We start from the raw sequence: 19,563 nt of genomic DNA, 5'->3' as shown, positions 1-19,563 counted from the left end.
GGGCGCGGTGGCTCATACCTGAAATCCCAGCACTTTAAGAGACCGAGGCAGGTGGATCACCTGAGGTCAGGAGTTCAAGACCAGCCTGGTCAACATGGTGAAACCCCTGTCTCTATCAAAAATACAGAAATTACCCAGGCGTGGTGGTGCACGCCTGTGTTCCCAGCTACTCAGGAGGCTGAGGCAGGAGGATCGCTTGAACCTGGGAGGCAGAGGTTGCAGTGAGCTCAGATCGTGCCATTGCACTCTAGCCTGGGCGACAAGAGCAAAACTCCATCTCAAAACAAAAACCAAACCAAACCAGCTACTCGGGGGGCTGAGCAAGGAGAATCCCTTGAACCAAGGAGGCGGAGGCTGCAGTGAGCCGAGATCATGCCACCACACTCCAGCCTGGGCAGCAGAGTGAGACTCCGTCTCAGGAAAAAAAAAAAAACCATCAAAGAAAGCTCATCTGGCTGAAGGAGATGATATCGGATAAAAACTCAAAAATATAGAAAGGAATAAAAAATACTTGAGATGATAAACAGGTGAGTAAATATTTTTAAATTGTATTTACATTTTTTCTTTATTTCTTTAAGAGATGTGGCTGTTTATTTATTTTTTCATTTTTTTCTCTATTTTATTACTGAAATATGTTGTCCTGCCCATGCCACCCCACAATAAAAATCTCACCCAGCTCCCCCATTTCTTTCCCTCATCCCCTCTTCCACCACACCTTCCCAGAACGAGGGCTCCCAGATGCCCTGCCCACTGGCCATTTTGGAGTGTGTCCATTGGGTAGCAATGTGGAAACCACCGGGGCCTTTGTGGAGAAAACGGAGGGCGTTGAGGAAGTCCCAGGAGGGGCTTACTTGAGGGCCTTGGCCCCTTAATCATAGGCAAGCTTGATCTCCTCGCCACCTGGGCAGGTGGAGGCAGATTCTTCCCACGCATAAGCATTGCTCAAGTGCCTATGCACTCCGGGGAAGGCCTCGGGGATGGTAAATCCCCGGTACTCCTTTTTTTTTTTTTTTTTTTTTTTATTTTATTTTATTTTTTGAGACAGAGTCTGGCTCTGTCGCCCAGGCTGGAGTGCAGTGGCCGGATCTCAGTTCACTGCAAGCCCCGCCTCCCGGGTTCACGCCATTCTCCTGCCTCAGCCTCCCAAGTAGCTGGGAGTACAGGCGCCCGCCACCTCGCCCGGCTAGTTTTTTGTATTTTTCAGTAGAGACGGGGTTTCACCGTGTTAGCCAGGATGGTCTCGATCTCCTGACCTCGTGATCCGCCCGTCTCGGCCTCCCAAAGTGCTGGGATTACAGGCTTGAGCCACCGCGCCCGGCCAATCCCCGGTACTTCTTACACACCACCTGTACTATGTGCAGCTTTGGCAACAGGTTGCGGTCAGCCAGGGTGAGTTCGTTGCCATTCAGAAACTTTCTCTGAGAGATGCCCTCATCTTCAGCACTGGTTTCATCCACTTCTTCTGGGAGGGGGGATGTTAAGTAATTGTCTAAAACCTGCAGGGCTTCTAGGAGTCCCTTCTCCAGATTATCATTGAGTGCTGGGTTTGAATTCTTGATGTAGGCAGAAAATTTGGCAAATATGTCCAGCCTGGCTGTGTTGGACTCAGGGTTCAGAGCTGCCAGCTTGGGGTATCTGGGAGGGCACAGCACTGCCTCCAGAAATTCCTCCATCTTGTTGGTGTCTGTGTGCACTTCAGTGCCATACAGCAGGAATGGGAGCTGCCCTCCTGGGCACAGCTTCTGCACTCTCTCGGTCCATCTCTTGGTGTCAATGGTGGTAATATTGAAGGTGACTCCCTTGACCCACAGCACCATGAACAGTCTCTGGGAGATCACTTGAGGTCAGGAGTTCAAGACCAGCCTGGCTCACATGGTGAAACCCCATCTCTACTAAAAATACAAAAATTACCCGGTTGTGGTGGTACGCGCCTATAATCCCAGCTACTCGGGAGCCTGAGGCACGAGAATCGCTTGAACCCGGGAGGCAGAGGTTGCAGTCAGCCAAGATGGAACCACTGCCCTCCAGCCTGGGTGACAGGGTGAGACTCCTTCTCAAAAATAATAATAATAATAATAATAATTTTAAGTAGATTGTGATAAGTTAAAGTGCATGAGATTCACACTCACTATAGTGAGCCACCACGCCCGGCCAGGGCCTAAATTCTTGACATTCATTTAGCTCTTACAGCGTTGCCAAGTGATTTTACGGAAAGCCAACTGTGTCCTTGAACACACACAGTCATTCTGAGTCTCGAAGGGGCACAGAGTGAGACTTTAGGTCCCATGGAAAAGGCCAGAGCCGTTGGAAGTGGCTTTGGGTGATGCAGAAGCTTTTTCTTTGGAGAGCTAAGAACAAAACAGACCATGTCACTTTTGAAATAAAAATGCCACGCTGAGCCTCTGGGCGATTCACTTGGGCTTTGGTTCCCAGTGAGTCACAGAAGTCAAAGCCAAGTGGAAAGTTGGTGTTGGATGAATGAAACGGGAGCTGCTGGAGTAGGAAGTCGAGGCCTTCCCACAAGCAAAGGGACCATTCTTTTCAGTGGGAAAAAATCTGGTGGAAGAAAGGAGGGAGAAGGGGTTTGGTGAAGGTATGGTGAACGAGGAGAGGTTTTCTTCTCTCTGTCTGAACCAGAGACCTCCGAAGTGTTTCTTGAGGAAGTATGGCTACAGACCCTATAAGAACCCACACAGCACTTGCCAGGGCCGGGATGGTGTTCAGGCCATGGAAACGCCGTGTACGTGGTCCCAGGAAGATGAAGTGTGGGCCCAGAGACTAATGGCTTGAGCATCTCAGGCTAAGGTTGCCTTAGTAGACGGCACCTCCAGATCCTAGCCAACATCTCTACAGGTTTGAAGTCACCGCAGAGGGCAAGGTTGGAATAAATCGAAGCCTGTGGCTTGGCTGTGAGCTGCCCAGACTATGGCATCTGGGGAGAGACTTTTTAATTTTTTTTAATTTGTATTTTATTTTGAGACAGAGGCTTGCTCTGTCATATGGGTTGGAATGCAGTGGCGTAATCTCAGCTCACTGAAACCTCCACCTCCTGGGTTCAAGCCATTCTACTGCCTCAGCCTCCCAAGTAGCTGGGATTATAGGCACCCATCACCATGCCCAGCTACTTTTTGTATTTTTAGTAGAGACAGGGTTTCACCATGTTGGCCAGGCTGGTCTCAAACTCCTGAGCTCAGGCAATCCGCCCGCCTCGGTCTCCCAAAGTGCTAGGATTATAGGCGTGAGCCACTGCGCCAGACTGGGAGTGACTTTTAGTCTCCCTGCCAGCAGCACTCAGCTCCAAGCTGAAGCAGCCCCAGGTGTATCTGTGGCACCTCTGGGCCTCAGCTAGGCAGGTGTGCTTGGCAAGAGACTCAGGCATTAGGCTCCCCCCAGGAGGGGTGCTTTGTCTCTCTGCACCCCACTGCAGGTGAGAGCGCTACAACGTGTGCAGTGTTTGTTAAAAGAAGCCATGGAGGCTTGGTGGGGTGGCTCACGCCTGTAATCCCAGCACTTTGGGAGGCCTAGGCGGCCAGATCACCTGAGGTCAGGAGTTCAAGACCAGCCTGGCCAACATGGAGAAACCCGTCCCTACTAAAAATACAAAAATTAGCTGAGTGGTAGTGGCACATGCCTGTAATCCCAGCTGCTCGGGAGGCTGAGGCAGGAGAATCGCTTGAACCTGGGAGGCGGTGGTTGCAGTGGGCCAAGATCATGCCATTGCACTGCAGCCTGGGCAACTGAGCGAGACTCCGTCTCAAAAAAACAAAAAGAAAGAAAGAGGCTATGGAGGTGCCTCTAATTATCAACACAGTAATTATAGGATGGCTTCTTCTACCAAGTGTGTTCAAAAGAGACTTGGGGAGTCTCCCCCAGGATGGGTCCTCTGCCTTAGGCACAGACTCCAGGGAGCTGGCATTACCAGGTCTGTCTGGGCTGCCTAAGCATTGTTTCTGAGAACATCAAGGCTCAGGTCTGACCTGGCTCTACCTGTCCCTCCAGCCCATTTCTCCCCTCTGTCATCCACCCCTCGCCCCCACACACATGCATGTGCACTTTATTTATATTCCGTAATGACCTGCTTGCAGCTTCCCCATGGGCTGTTATCTTTTTTGCTTCCGAACCTCTGATCAAGTCCAGGAGGTTTCCCATTGGCTCTTTTTTGTTTGTTTGTTTTGTTTTAAGACAAAGTCTCACTCTGTCGCTGAGGCTGGTGTGCAGTGGCGCCATCTAAGCTCACTGCAACTTTCGCCTCCTGGGTTCAAGTGATTCTCCTGCTTCAGCCTCCCGAGTAGCTGGGATTACAGTTGCCCACCACCACCATGCCCGGATAATTGTTTTTTGTATTTTTAGTGGAGACGGGTTTGGCCATGTTGCCCAGGCTGGTCTCAAACTGCAGACCTCAAGTGATCTACCCGCCTTTGCCTCCCAAAGTGCTGGAATTACAGGTGTGAGCCATGGTGCCCGGCCTCCCATTGCCTCTGAACTGCTGCTCATAGTTTTGGGGGCTTGACTGCAATGTCACATCCTCCAGGAAATCTTACTTGACCAGAACCTGGGCTGGGTTAGATACTTCTCTGCATTCTCATCGTCCTCTGAATTTACCCACATGACACTTGGCATAGTGAACTGTCAACGACCGTTTATTTGTCAGTTTCTCCCTTTCCTCCCGAATGCTTCTTGGGAAGGGATTGTAACTTGTTGCCAGTTATAGCCTGTGTGCCCAGCAGAGAGGTTAGCCCAAAATAGAAGCTCGATGTCTGTAGAATGAATGTTTGAGCGAAGGGGAAAGCAAGCCAGGATTTAGAACAACTTGTTTTGCCTGATGTCACACTCAACATCCACTTCTGTCCTCTGCCACTCCCTCCTTGACTAAGAGTGAGAGTTCTTAAGGGGAGAGAGATACGGGAAGGCAGATCAGAAGTGAGGTATATGGTGAGCATATTAGACACAGGGTCACTTGCGTTCTTTGAACATGGGTTTTCAGAAAACGTTTTTTAGAGAAGTTTCAGGTTTACAGAAAAATTGATGGGAAAGTACAGAGACTTCCCATATAGGCCTCTCCCTCCAGTAAATCTCCCCTATTAATCACATGGTATATTAGTGTAGTGCATTTGTTACAGTGGATGAGCCAATAATGAGATTAGGTTTTACTCTTCATGTTGTACAGTCTATGGGCTTTGACAAATATACTATATAATGTCATACAGAATAGTTTCATGGCCCCAAAAATCTCCCACCCTCTGCCCATTCATCCCTCCCTCCGCATCAAATTCTGGCAACCACGAATCTTTTTATTGTCTTCATAGTTTTGCCTATTTCAGAATGTCCTATCATTGGAGTCATACAGCATGTAGCCTTTTCAGGCAGGCTTTTCACTTAGCAGTGTACTTTTGATATTTTTCCATGTCTTTTCGTGTTTTGATAGCTCATTTCTCTTTATTGCTGAATAATATTCCATTGTATGAATGTACCAGAGTTTGTTTATCCCTTCACCTATTGAAGGACACTTTGGTTGCTTCCAAATTTGGCAAGTATGAATAAAGCAGCTCTCAATATTTGTGCGTAAGGTTTGTGTGGACGTGTTTTCAATTTATTTGGGTATACCATGGATACTATGGATTTTTTGAAAGAATCTTGTTTAATTTCCAAATACTTGGGGCTTTCCTGGATATCTTCTTTGTTATTGATGTCTAATTTAATTCTGTTGTGGTCAGAGAATATATTCTGTAAGATTTCAGTCTTCTGAAGCTTATTGAAACTTGTTTATAGCCAACATATGGTTATTTTAGTAACTATTCCAGATGCACTTTAGAAGAATTCTATTATTTTGGGGTGCGATGTTCTATAATAGTCAACTAATTCAAGGTGGCTGATAATGTTGTTCAGGTATTCTATGTCCTTACTGATTTTTTTGTCTAGCAGCTCAATCAATTATTAAGAGATAATTAAATTTCTAATTATGAATTTGTTTACTTCTTCATTTAATTATATCCATTTTTCTTTTATGTATTTGGAACTATGATTAGGTTGAGACTTTAAAATTGTTATATATTCTTAATGAAGTGCCCCTTTTATCATTATGAAACACCTCTCTTATGGTCTTAGTTTTGAAGTCTACTTTATCTGATATTAATATAGCTTTCTTATGATGTGTGTTTTTATTTTAGGTCATTTTTCCAACCTTTTACTCTCAACCTCAGTGTGGGTTTGTATTTAAAGTATGTGCCAGCCAGGCGCGGTGGCTCATGCCTGTAATCCCAGCACTTTGGGAGGCCGAAGCGTGTGGATCATGAGGTCAGGAGATACAGACCATCCTGGCTAACATGGTGAAACCCCGTCTCTACTAAAAAAAAAAGAAAAAAAAAAAATTAGCCAGGCGTGGCAGGTGCCTGTAGTCACCGGTACTCAGGAGGCTGAGGCAGGAGACTGGCGTGAACCCGGGAGGCGGAGCTTGCAGTGAGCCAAGATCGCGCCACTGCACTTCAGCCTGGGAGACAGAGCGAGACTCCATCTCAATAAATAAATAAATAAATAAACAAATAAATAAATAAATAAAAAGTGTGTGCCGGCTGGGCGCAGTGGCTCACATCTGTAAACCTAGCAGTTTGGGAGGCTGAGGCAGTTAGATTGTCTGAGCTCAGGAGTTCAAGACCAGCCTGGGCAACACTGTGAAACCCCACCTCTACTAAAACACACACAAAAATTAGCCAGGCATGGTGGCGCATGCCTGTAGTTCCAGCTACTCAGGAAGCTGAAGCAGGAGAATTGCTTGAACCTGGGAGGCAGAGGTTGCAGTGAGCCCAGATCACGCCACCGCACTCCAGCCTGGGCGACAGAGTGAGACTCTTTCTATCTAAAAAAAAAAAAAAAAAAAAAGTATGTGCCTTGGGCTGGGCGCAATGGCTTACACCTGTAATCCCAGCACTTTGGGAGGCCAAGGAGGCAGATCACTTGAGGTCAGGAGTTTGAGACCAGCCTGGCCAACGTAGTGAAACTCTGTCTCTACAAAAATATAAAAATTAGCTGGGCGTAGTGGCACGCACCTGTAATCCCAGCTACTCGGAAGGCGGAGGCAGGAGAATCACTTAAATGTGGGAGGTGGAGGTTGCAGTGAACCAAAATGGTGCCATTGCACTCCAGCCTGGGCAACAGAGCGAGACTCTATCTCAAAATAAATAAATAAATAATGGCTGAGGTGGGCGGATCATTTGAGGCCAGGGGTTCGAGATCAGTTTAGCCAACAGGGTGAAACCCCATCTCTACTAAAAATAAAAAATTAGTTAGATGTGGTAGTGCACACTTATAATCCCTGCTACTCGGGAGGCTGAGGCAGGAGAATCGCTCGAACCTGGGAGGCAGAGTTTGCAGTGAGCAGAGATCACACCATTGCACTCCTGCCTGAGTGACAGAGCAAGTCTCTGTCTCAAAAACAAACAAACAAAAAAACTAATTAAATTTAAAAAAATTTTTAAAAAGAATTTAGCCCCTTTGCCTTCTCATCTTCCCTTAATATCCCTACATCTGGTGGGTTTATGGCTGGACAGGTCTTTGCAGGCCAGTGTCTTCCTGTGAATAGCGAGAATAAGGGTCCCTGATGATCTGATATTTTCTCGTTGCCCTGCCTCAAACCCTCCCCTGGACCTTGATCTTTTTTTTTTATTGAGATAGAGTCTCACTCTGTCGCCAGGTTGGAGTGCAGTGGCGCGATCTCGGCTCACTGCAACCTCCATTCCCCAGTTCAAGCGATTTTACTGCCTCAGGTCTCCCAAGTAGCTGGGACTATAGGCATGGCCACCACGCCCAGCTAATGTTTGTATTTTTAGTAGAGACAGGGTTTCACTATGTTGGCCAGGATAGTCACGATCTCTTGACCACATGATCCACCCTCCTTGGCCTCCCAAAGAGCTGGGATTACAGGTGTGAGCCATTGCGCCCGGCCTGGACCTGATCTTACCAGTGAGCCTTTTCCCAGGGCTCTCTGACAGAGCTTTGGAGGAAACACTTGGAACCTAACTGGTCCTGGCACCTGGCAGTGGGGGAATAAGGAAGGAGCACTTGCTTCTGAAGGGCAAGTGTACTTGGCTTTCTCTTTAAAGGGTTTCCCTTGGGGAACAAGCAAGCAGCAGATGTATGGGCAATGGCCAGCTGATCCATTTGGAGATAGATTTAGGGTGTGGTGTTCCCTGTATGCCTGGGCAGGCCCTGGGAAACTGGAGCAGAGCTCAATTCTGGCCTAAAGTTGGGCAAGCTGCAGAGAAGCTTGAGTACGTTGGTTTCAGGTGTGTGAGTTTCGCCTTCTGCAGAGAAACTGGGGGGTGAAGGGTGGGGGTGGAGGGGTGTCCAGGAGGGTTAGTGTATCTGTTGCCCAGGCATGTTTCTCGATTCTGAAGCTGCACTGGTTAATCATTTTTATTCATGAACACAGTAACTGGCAGGGAGGCTTAGCTGGACCCTCAAAGTCTGGCCTCAGTGCATCTTTTCAGTATCTTCTCTCAACACTCCAGCACAAATCACCCATCTGACTCTTGGATTCAAGCTCACCTGGAATTGGGCCTTACTTCATGCAATTCTATCTTCCTAGAATGCCTTTTCTTTCTTTCTTTCTTTTTTTTCTTTTGAGACGGAGTCTCGCTCTGTTGCCCAGGCTGTAGTGCAGTGGTGTGATCTCACTGCAAGCTCCGCCTCCCGGGTTCAAGCCATTCTCCTGCCTCAGCCTCCCGAGTAGCTGGGATTACAGGTGCCCGCCACCACGCCCAGCTAATTTTTTGTATTTTTAGTAGAGACTGGGTTCACTGTGTTAACCAGGGTGGTCTCGATCTCCTGACCTCATAATCCACCCGCCTCGGCCTCCCAAAGTGCTGGGATTACAGGTGTGAGACCCTGCGCCCGGCCAAAAAAATGCCTTTTCTTTGATAAGCCTCTCACCCTTTCAGAGGGCTTCACCGCTCCTGGGGAAGCATTCCCCAGTACCTGGGGCCTCAATTAATCTCTCCCTCCAAGTCCCAGATTCACGCCGTTGGTCTCTGGTCTAGCTCTACGGTGTTTACTTCTGTGCCTGCTTCCAGTCCTCCAAATGGATGGTTTCCTGAGCTTTCTGCCCTTGCTGTTCCCTCTGCCAGGAACTCTTTTCCTGTGGATCTTTGCAAGGCCAGCTCTCTGTCATCATTTAATATCAGCTCAAATGTCACGTCCTAAGCGAGGCCTTCCTTGACCACCCTATCTAAAGTAACCCACACTTCTACTCACTCTCTGTCCCCTCACCTTGTGTTATAAAACGTGTTTTCAGCCGGGCGTGGTGGCTCACGCCTGTAATCCCAGCACTTTGGGAGGCCGAGGCGGGCGGATTACGAAGTCAGGAGATTGAGACCATCCTGGCTAACACGGTGAAACCCCGTCTTTACTAAAAATACAAAAAATTAGCCGGGTGTGGTGGCGGGCGCCTGTAGTCCCAGCTACTCGGGAGGCTGAGGAAGGAGAATGGCGTGAACCCGGGAGGCAGAGCTTGCAGTGAGCCGAGATCGCGCCACTGCACTCCAGCCTGGGCAACAGAGGGAGATTTCATCTCAAAAAACAAAACAAAACAAAAAAACATGTTTTCGTAAAACTTAGCAGCATCTGAAATTATCTTATTTTATTTGTGGGCCTGGACTATGTCTCTTCCTCTAGAATGTAAGCTCTAGGAAGGCAGAGTGGGTTGACACATGGTTGGCACCCAACAAGTATCTGTTGATTGATTCAGTTAAGGCAAGCGTGGGGTATCCGACTTGGTGCCGGGCCTGGGTGCAGTAAAGGTTGGCTGCCTGGAATATTTGCTACCTGAATGAATGAACCAAGGAACATACGAACGAAGGAATGCAGCCCTCTGCCTGCTGACTGACAGGTTGACTGACAGTTGGGGCGCCTGTGGCCAGCAGACTGTTGACTGACGGTTGACAGCTGAGTGGCAGCCAACAGACGCGCCTCGGGGTTCCCGATTGGCTGGTGCAGCAGCCCCTCGGAAAGGGGCGGAAGAGGGTACCCGAGGCGACATCTCCGCGTGGGGAGGGGGGCGGCACCAGGCAGCTGGAGGCGGCCCAACAGCTCGGGCTGCGAGAGCAGCAGCCGCCTAGAACCCACTAGCCGAAGTCTCCGCGCATGGGCCCGGCTCGAGGGGCGGGGCGCGCGTCACGTGAGCGTGTTTTGGGCACGTGACCCGCGCGGGGCCAAGGCTCGCCCCCGCCTCCGCCCCTCCTCCCCTCGGCGGGTGTGATCCAGTGGCCTCGCCTCATCGCCTAGCGCCCCCCTCAGCTGCCGCCGCCTCCGCCCGCCGGCCATGTCCCCCGGCCGCCGCCGCCGCCGCCCGAGCGCGGCGCTCCCGCGGCCCGGCGCGCAGTGAGCACGGGCCCGTCTTGCCGTTCGCCCGCCCCGGGGCCCCCTTGTTCTCCGCGCCGCCGCCGCCGCCATGTTGGGTTTGGAGCTGCAGCGGAGCCGCCGCCGCCGCCGCGGGTGAGGGAGGCCGAGAGCGGAGCCCGCCCCGCCCCGGGGCCCAGGGAGCGGGGCCGCCTTGGAGCCCGGCCTCTCCCCGCCAGCTGCCTTCCCGGACCGCCGTGCAACCAGCGAGCCAGCGAGCGAGCAAGCACCGGACCCCGGCCGCGCCTTCAGCTACGGCCCGAGCGAACCCGCCGCCGCCGGGCCCGGCCACAGCCTGCAGCGGAGCCCACGAGAGGCAGCGCCATGGCGGAGCAGACCTACTCGTGGTGAGTGCGGGTCTCCAGGAGGCCGGGGCGCGGCGAGGGTGGGGGTCGGGGCGCCGGCGCGGCCCGCCGAGGGGAGGAGGAGGAGGAACAGGTGCGTGTCGTGGCGGGGGGCGCGGGTTGGGGTGCACGCCCCCCTCCTCCCCACCGGAGGGGGCGGCTGGCGCGCGCGGAAGGCGGTGAGTGGCCGGGGACCCGGCGTCCAAGAAGGGGGATGGAGGAGGAGGCAGCGGCAGCAGCGGCGGATGTCATCTGGCTATGGGCGGAGCAGGTGATGGAGAAGGGGAGCATGACCCCGGGGGTGGGAATCCCACGGATGGGAAGTTGAATCCGACCGGCACCCCGGAACTGACTCGTGGGGTGTTTCCTGGGCAGGAGGACTCCAAAGGGCGGAGAGAGGCAGGCCAGGGCAAAGGTGGGCCGCTGGGATGAGAGGAAGCTCCACTGAGAACAGGTGATAGAGGCAGAACTTCCTAAGTTGGGAGAGTGGAACAGCCGCCACAGCTGCAGGGCCGCTGCTTAGCTCTGGGACAGGGAGCGCTGGGAGAGTTGGTGAGGTGGGCAGAGGCCCGGGAGTGAGGGGAGGAAAACTGCGCGGGGAGAGTCCGCGAACCTTGGAGGGGAGCCACTGATGAAGAGGTTGGAAGAGGAGCCTGTTTGAAGAACCTGTTTAGGAATTGTTGGTGGGCATGGGCAGAGTCTTTGTAAGGGTTGGTACTATTATTTTAAGAGGAATGGAGCCCAGGGCCAAGTGTGGAGGTGGAGGACCTGCAAGTTAAGTTCATTTCTGTGGGGCTTTTAAAGTTAGTAAGTAGTTCGTTAAGGGCCGAGAAGCGAGAAGCTACTATGTAGTTTATTAAGGGCCGAGAAGCAAGAAGCTACTGTGTAGTTTATGGGGTGACAACCTACATTTCCGGAGAAGGGAGTGCCAGGGTTTGGGGGAAGGATCGTAAGAGGTCTTTAGCATGCAGAGGTGGGATATTTGGATGACGGGTTGAAGGAATGATGGCAGATTCCATGAAGAGTGGAAATCGGGTAGTGAGAAGGAAGTCATAGCTGGAGAGAGGAAGCAAGAAATGGCGTGATTGTAGGAGTGGGGGACCTGGCTGCAATCTAGAGAAATGGTTTGAAATTACTCTTGAAGCAAGTGTGGTTTGGGACAGAACTGTAGACATTCCTTTCGTAGAAAAGAGCATAATAGAATGGGAAGAGCATGGCATGTGAAGTTGGAAGACCTATTTCGGAGGTCCGGTTTGCCATCAACTTGCTTTGTTGATACGACATGATTGTGAGTTCTTCGGTCCTTTTTCCTTACCTATAAAATAGAGGGAATTACCTTTTCCACAGCCTGTAAGGATTAAGTACATTTAGAAAGCACTTGGCAAACTGTGAAGTGCCGCAGATCTTACTACATTAATTATAATTATCCTAGAGAAGCATCCAAGAAATGGGTAATACCTGAAAATAAGGAATGGTTTTAGGTAGAAGAGTTTGAGTGGATTATTTATAGTGTTAGAGGTTATTAGTCAGTAACTCATTGTGTCTTCACATAGAGAAAAGGAGTTGGGGATTGAAGATGATAATTCTTAAGGGAACTTCAGTGATGTATGTGCAATCTCAAGAAGAAGGTAACTGAGAGACAAAGTAACCCTAAAGGAAGAATTAAAATCTTGGTGAACACGTGCTCTGAAAAGAGGTTTAAGCTAATTTCATAGTTTTGAGTGACAGAGAGCTGCCTTTCAGTAGCAGGTCATAGGGAACACAAGATTATAGTTTCAGCTTCCTTCTGGACAGAGTAAGAAATGAAGGTAAAGGTGTTTTTGTCATGCCTTGTGGTTACTCATCTTGAGCTTCTCATACTCTGGTCCTAATGGCTGTGGCCCTGAGAGTCCTAATGGCTGCTTTGCTGTTTTTACTGTGCTATACAAAGGCCATGGATGGTTGAAAGAATAGAAAACTCAGTGCTCGAGAAATGGGGAAAATGATACTGTTTTACTAGGTAGGTTGGACGCACACTACCTCTCTCTGACATTAGTTGGCTCTATTAAGGAGGGATTACTTTGTGAAGTTTGACATTTTACACATTTATTCTACTAAAATACTTCCCTCAGGGTCCGCTCTGTTTGCTTTACAGGCAAAGAAACTCCTTGAAATCAGGGAGCTTAGCCCCTCACCTTTAGCAGGTTTTTGAGAGGCATATAAGGGGAGACTGGGGAAACCGAGCAGTTTCCTTTTTTTTTTTTTTTTGAGACGGAGTCTCACTCTGTCGCCCAGGCTGGAGTGCAGTGGCGCCATCTTGGCTCACTGCAGCCTCCGCTTCCCAGGTGCAAGCAATTCATGTGCCTCAGCGCCTCGAGTAGCTGGGACTACAGGCACGTGCCACCACGCCCAGCTTTTTTTGTATTTTTAGTAGAGATGAGGGTTCACCATGTTGGCCAGGCTGGTCTCGAACTCCTCACCCTGTGATCTCTCCGCCTCGGCTTCCCAAAGTGCTGGAATTGCAGGCGTGAACTACCGTGCCCAGCCACAGCTTCCTATTTAATAGTTGTTCCTGAGTCAGCTGACTAATAATTTAATAAAATAAGGAGCTATACACATGGCATTACATATACGCATTTAATTCTCACAAGTTTCTGAGGTAGGTGATACTTCCCTATTTTATAGAGGAAGAAACAGGCTTGGGAGGCCAAGTGATATGTTTTAAGTACTTCACTTGTGATGCTCTATTTTGTTTGACATGAATTCTCCCATAATTTTACTCATTGAAATATAAGTATGGAAAAGGTATTCCAGTAGTCTGTGTAAACTGATTTTTGGATTATCCGTCATTTTGCAGTTATCTTTGTCTCTCTTCCGTTGGCTTGTGCAAACAATCAAGAGTTGATTACTTTTTGTGTGTGTGTGTGAGAGACGGGGTCTCACTCTTTTGCCCAGGCTGGAATGCAGTGGCCCGATCTAAGCTCATTGCTCACTGCAGCCTCTGCCTCCCAGGTTCAGATGATCCTCCTGCCTCAGCCCCCCGCAGGTGGCTGGGACCACAGATGTGCGCAACCACATCTGCTAGTTGTTGTTGTTGTTGTATTTTTACTAGAGAGAGGGTTTTGCCATGTTCCTAGGCTGGTCTTGAACTCCTGACCTCAAGCAATCTGCCTGCCTTGGCCTCCCAAAATGCTGGGATTACAGGCGTGAGCCTCCATGCCCGGCAATTGATCTCTCTTGTTTTTTTTCCCCTTGAGACGGGGTCTCACTTTGTCTTGCAGGCTGGAGTGCAGTGGCAAGGTCACAGCAGCGCCTCCAGGGCTTAAGCGATCCTCCTACCTCGGTTTCCTGAGTAGCTGGAACTACAGGCGTGCCCCACCACGCCCGGCTGATTATTGCATTTTTTTGTTTCACCATGTTGCCCTTGCTGGTCTTGAACTCAGCCCAAGTGATCTGCCTGCTTTGGCCTCCCAAAGTGCTGGGATTATAGGCGTGAGCAACTCTGCCTGGCCCCGCTTTATTTTTTTAAACAGACTTGTGCTTTTTATTTGTATGTGACCTTTGGAAAAACCAAACTGTGGAGACTGTTGTGCCACTATTGATTTGTCTGAGGATGGAATCAGTAAAGAATATAAAGGCATATGCAGATGGGCTCCTTTAGGATTCTCATATAATAAGACATGTAAATTATTAGTAATGAATTGATCATTACTGGAGCTGGGTGATGAGTACATGGAGGTTTATTATTCTGTTGACTTTTACATGTTTAAATTTTTCAGAATAAAAAGTTTTTTCAAAAAAGCCCTTATATGTAAGTTCATGTGTGCTTGCTATCTTCCTAGCAAATTCCATCAACATTCTGTACTCAAGGGTTCAACTCAAAATTCTGCTTAGCTGTGAAGCATTTTCTGACCACCCCATATGAAAATGATATATATATATATATATTTTGAGACAGGGTCTTGCTTTGTTGCCCAGGCTGGAGTGCAGTGGTGCCGTCTCCGCTCACTGCAACCTCTGCCTCCCAGGTTCAAGTGACTCTCCTGCCTCAGCCTCCCCAGTAGCTGGGATTACAGGCACCTGCCACCACGCCTGGCTAATTTTTTGTAGTTTAGTAGAGAAGAGGTTTCACTGTGTTAGCCAGGATGGTCTTGATCTCCTGACCTCAGGTCATCTGCCGGCCTCAGCCTCCCAAAGTGCTGGGATTATAGGCGTGACCCACCGCTCCCAGCGATCTTTTTATTTTTAATACTTACAGTTTTGTCTGCATCATTCCTTCCTTATCTCATGTAAATACCTAATCTCCTAACTACATTGTAAACTCCTTGAGTGTAAGGACCATGTAACACTAACCTTGGTTCTCCCATAGTGCCTAGCACATTGTAGTACACGTAGCCCCTGCTTAGTAAATACCAAGTGGTAAATATGACACTGAATTTCAGGATACTTCGTCCTTTGTTGAAACAATATTAAACATAAGGAGAATGCTACTGAATGAAAGGTAAGTGTTTATAACCCATCTACTTATCAAAGAGGGCTTTTGGTAACTTGGTTTCCTGACGTACCAGTGCTGCAAGAATGAGGAATGCCATCCTTTATTAAAGTCCTAAATAAAAGCTATTGACAATTGAAATAATTGGTAGTAATACCAGAATCTTTATCACAATTTAACTAAAAGATTCTGCGTGTAGCCTTTTTTTCACATGCATTGAGGAAGTAAAAGAATGCGTGTGAAAACACAGATTGAATGTGCTAACTAGACTTTTATTAATTTGAGAAAAACACCTTGCTTCCTGTATACTTATGAGCAGTTTTAGTGTAAGTTCTGTGAGAAACAGGAACTTGTCTCTTGATGAAGCAAAATGTGGTACTTATATATAACTGCTATTGAGCCCTGCTAAACATTACTGATGTTTGTGTGAGGGAAAAGGAAGTCAATTTATTTGAACTCCTTCAAGTGAGTTTTGTTACCAAAGTACTATCATAATAACTTGTGTATTTTCTATGTGATAGAGTTTTACAAGCATTGCTAAGTAAGGAAATTGAGACTCAAAGTGTATAAGTAACTTACCCAAGGGTGTAAATGGTAAAGGGCTCAAAGTGAAGATTATCTGACACCAAAATTCTGACATTGAATCTGTCCACTTAATGTTTTCACAGTCTTTACTGTAAGCCAGCCCTCTTTTTTTGCTTGAGTTCCTGTATTAGCCTCTTTGCTGGGTTTGTTGCATTATTTACCTGTTGGTACCTTCTTGGCTTTCTAACAACCTAAGTCAAATCTTGGCAGTTCTCTGCTTAAAAGTATGGGTTTTGGCCACACTTAGAATAAAATCTAGATTCTTTAGTGTGGTTCTTCATGGTCTGATCTCGTATGTGTCTCTGAGGGATAACAGACAATAAACAAAATAAGCTACATAAGGATAAAACCCTTTCTGTCTTGGTACTCTCTCCAGTGCTTGGCGTTTAATAGATACAAGTAGGTGGCTGCTCTGTGCTGCCCATCTTTTTTTCTTTTTTTTTTTTTTTTAAGACAGAGTCTTGCTCTGTCCAAGCTGGAGTGTGGTGGTGCGATCTCGGCTCACTGCAACCTCCACTTCCCAGGTTTGAGCAATTCTCGTGCCTCAGCCTCCCGAGTAGATGGGACTACAGGCACGCTCCACCATGCCCAGCTAATTTTTTGTAGACATGAGGTTTTGCCATATTGGCCAGGTTGGTCTCAAACTCCTGACCTCAAGCAATCCACCCACCTTGGCCTCCCAAAGTGCTGGGATTACAGGCATGAGCCACCGTGCCTGGCCCATGCTACTAATTTTAAGTTCTAATCTCAGGGCTGTATTATATTGAGGTGATGTATTGTTGTGATAATGGACATTACATGTCAGGTATTTACAAATATTACTAAACCTGAGAATGACAAATAACACAGGTCTCCGTATTTAGTAGAAGTCAGTTCTACTTTTGGATTACTGTTGTGTATTGTTGTATCTGGTATGATCATATCCGACTGTAGCTGATGGAAGTTTTTCAGAGAGAAAGTAGTTGAAAATGCGTATCTAGCATTATAGACTTTAGAAGATTTGCTCCTTATTATTATTATTTTTTGAGACAGAGTCTCACTGTGTAGCCCAGGCTGGAGCGCAGTGGCGTAATCTTGGCTCACTGCAACCTCCGCCTCTCGGGTTCAAGCGATTCTGCTGCCTGAGCCTTGCAAGTAGCTGGGACTATAGGCACCTGCCACCATGTCTGGCTAATTTTTGTAATTTTAGTAGAGACGGGGTTTCACTGTGTTAGCCAGGATGGTCTCCATCTCCGGACCTCTTAATCTACCCGCCTCGGCCTCCCAAAGTGCTGGAATTACAGACGTGAGCCTCCGTGCCCGGCCCTTGCTCATTATTTTAAAAACGTATTTTGCCTATAGTTAAAGTGCTATGATAATGTTGTTTGGGTGATGTGTGATTTAAACTAAAATTAGCCAAAGTTAACACCATGAATTTATATTTAAATCATTTTCCTCAAGGTTTGTTATAAAGCCTTCAGGGGGTAAAGAAAGCTGGAGAGTGTAACCATATCAACCTGTAAGTATCAGGTAGTACTATGAATTTAAATGCTTAATGATCATGCATTTCTCAAAAAGATTTCTACGTGATCATTTATTTTAGAGATGACAAATGCCATTGGATTGTGACGTGTAGATCTGTATAATTGTATTTTATTTCAACATTAATAAGTTATTTCGTTCTCATCGTTCATATCTGTTTTATCAAACCATCTCTTGAAAATTTAGAGATGTCTTGAGAAGAGAGAGTGTTAATAACCAAGTGCCGTTTTATTTAGTTGGCTGCTTTTGGCATCTGAAACTTTTTGTGACTGCTGTCATGGCAGTAAAGCCATAAGTATAATTTGATTTTTAAAATTCAATAATCTATTTTTGATGTTTCTAGAGTTTAATGGTTCCTTCTTAGGAATTTAAATAAAATGCTGATTGTATGTGATGTATATATAAATTAAGTGCCTGAAACTTTCACTTTCTTTTTTTTTTTTTTTTTTGAGATGGAGTCTCACCCTGTCACCCAGGCTGGAGTGCAGTCGTGTGATCTCGGCTCACTGCAACCTCCACCTCCCAGGTTCAAGCAATTCTCCTGCTTCGGCCTCCCAAGTAGCTGGGATTACAGGTGCGCACCACCTCGCCCGGCTAATTTTTTTTTTTTTTAATGTATCTTTAGTAGAGACGGGGTTTCACCATGTTGGTCGGGCTGGTCTCAAACTCCTGACCTCATGTTGCCTGCCTCAGTCTCCCAAAGTGTTGGGATTACAGGCATGAGGCACCACGCCCAGCTAACTTTCACTTTCTGTAATGTATTTTCTTATCCTGACTTAAAGAGTTAGAGGCAGAATATTTGTCTTCTGGAATTTTAACCTCTGAGGAGCTCAGACGGGCTCCAAATGATCAAGTTCGGTTTTACAGGGAAAAATCTACAGTTAGTCCCTACGATCCTCTCAATGAATTGTTACCTCTCAGATTTTATTAATAAGGGCCACAGCTTAAAATGAAACAGTCCCACTTCATTGTTGTGGTACGATTAGGTTGAGCCCCTAAGAAAAAGTTTTTGTAGGTATCTTTAAGGTATTAGACCAAGGAATATGCCTTAGCCTAATGGAGACCTTATGGAAAAATCCCATTTCTTGGTTTGTAGGGTTTTCCTTAACCTGGTAGGAAAACTTAATTACCTCTGTTTTGGAGTTCCAGCATGTATAGTGAGGAACCACCAAAGAATTTGTTTTTTAAGTGCCCTGAAGTGGAGGTGTGTCCTAGTTGTTTTTACATATTTTGAATTGTATCAAGTGTAAGTGATTATTCAAAAAGTATTCAGTTGTGTTATGCCACTAATTAAATTTTCATTTGAAATCTTGAGATATGAGCACCTCATTCTGTTATGGTTTCTTTGAATCGGGAAATGTTTAATGTGAGGGTGGTTTTCATCTCTAGTTCACTGTGAGCTAGCCATGTCTTAGTCCTGGTGGTGTATTTGGTACAATAGTTATACCTGTTGTACTCCACAGGGTCGTCGTGAGGGTTTAGTGAGATGATGTACATAAAAATGCTTCATACATTGCAAAGTGCTCCCTGAAAGCATGCTGTTTGTTCTGTACATTATTTGTTAGAGCCAGATAGGTTCCAGATAGAGTTCCTCACTATAGAAATGACTTTTCTTGTTTCACAGTGTAGCCAGCACTTAAACTTTGAGAAGTCCTTTGTATTGAGAATGTCACATAATGTTATATAAAAAGAAGTAATAGTCTCCAAATTGTCACTGATTTATAAGTTTCATAGTCCATGGCTACGTTCCACAAGAAGAAAGATAAGGAATAAAGCTATGTTTCTTTTTTTTTTTGAGATGGAGTTTTGCTCTTGTCACCCAGGCTGGAGTGCAGTGGCACGATCTTGGCTTACTGCAACCTCCACCTCCTGGGTTCAAGCGATTCTCCTGCCTCAGCCTCCTGAGTAGCTGGGATTATAGCTGCGCGCCAACACACTCGGCAATTTCTGCATTTTTCGTAGAGACAGAGTTTCACCATGTTGGCCAGGCTGATCTCAAACTCCTGATCTCAGGTGATCCAGCCACCTCTGCCTCCCAAAGTGCTGGGATTACATGTGTGAGCCACCACGCCCGACCTGTTTTTTCATGTTAGTTTTATCTTGATTTTGGAGACATTTTCCTTCATAATCTGCTTAAATGAAGAAAGAACAGTAGAGTGGATAATTCTCATCTTTCCCTGCTTTTCTTTTGAATGCATGGTACGGTTTTCTACCCTTTTTTTTTTTTTTTTTTTTTTTTTTTGGTTTTTTTCC

General features: G+C 47.2%; 2 protein-coding genes across 2 annotated transcripts in view; one reads left to right on the top strand and one right to left on the bottom strand.

The window, feature by feature from the left end:
* Nucleotides 1–868: 868 nt before the first annotated feature.
* LOC112635365 (chloride intracellular channel protein 1-like) lies at nt 869–1,817 on the bottom strand. Its single transcript, XM_025403469.1, has 2 exons — nt 1,320–1,817; nt 869–994 (listed from the first exon to the last, which is right to left on the bottom strand). Exons 1-2 carry the CDS (start codon nt 1,815–1,817, stop codon nt 869–871), a joined length of 624 nt encoding a protein of 207 aa, XP_025259254.1.
* Nucleotides 1,818–10,229: 8,412 nt separating this feature from the next.
* Nucleotides 10,230–19,563, top strand: part of SPPL3 (signal peptide peptidase like 3) — a 143,678-nt gene continuing 134,344 nt past the window's right edge. The window contains exon 1 of the mRNA XM_025402490.1: nt 10,230–10,736. Within this exon, the coding sequence (XP_025258275.1) occupies nt 10,714–10,736 (23 nt within the window). The 5' untranslated portion in view covers nt 10,230–10,713. The remainder of the gene's footprint in view (nt 10,737–19,563) is intronic.

The sequence above is a fragment of the Theropithecus gelada genome, chromosome 11, assembly GCF_003255815.1.
Source record: "Theropithecus gelada isolate Dixy chromosome 11, Tgel_1.0, whole genome shotgun sequence".
In the NCBI taxonomy this organism is placed as follows: domain Eukaryota; kingdom Metazoa; phylum Chordata; class Mammalia; order Primates; family Cercopithecidae; genus Theropithecus; species Theropithecus gelada.
Note: the sequence above shows the minus strand (reverse complement) of the source record. Positions and strands in the feature narration are given on the sequence as shown.

Coding starts and splice junctions, on each gene's coding strand:
- LOC112635365 (XM_025403469.1), bottom strand. CDS start 1,817: ATGGTGCTGTGGGTCAAGGGAGTCACCTTCAATATTACCACCATTGAC. Junction 995..1,319: donor GTAAGAAGTACCGGGGATTG/GCCGGGCGCGGT, acceptor AAAAAAAAGGAG/TACCGGGGATTTACCATCCC.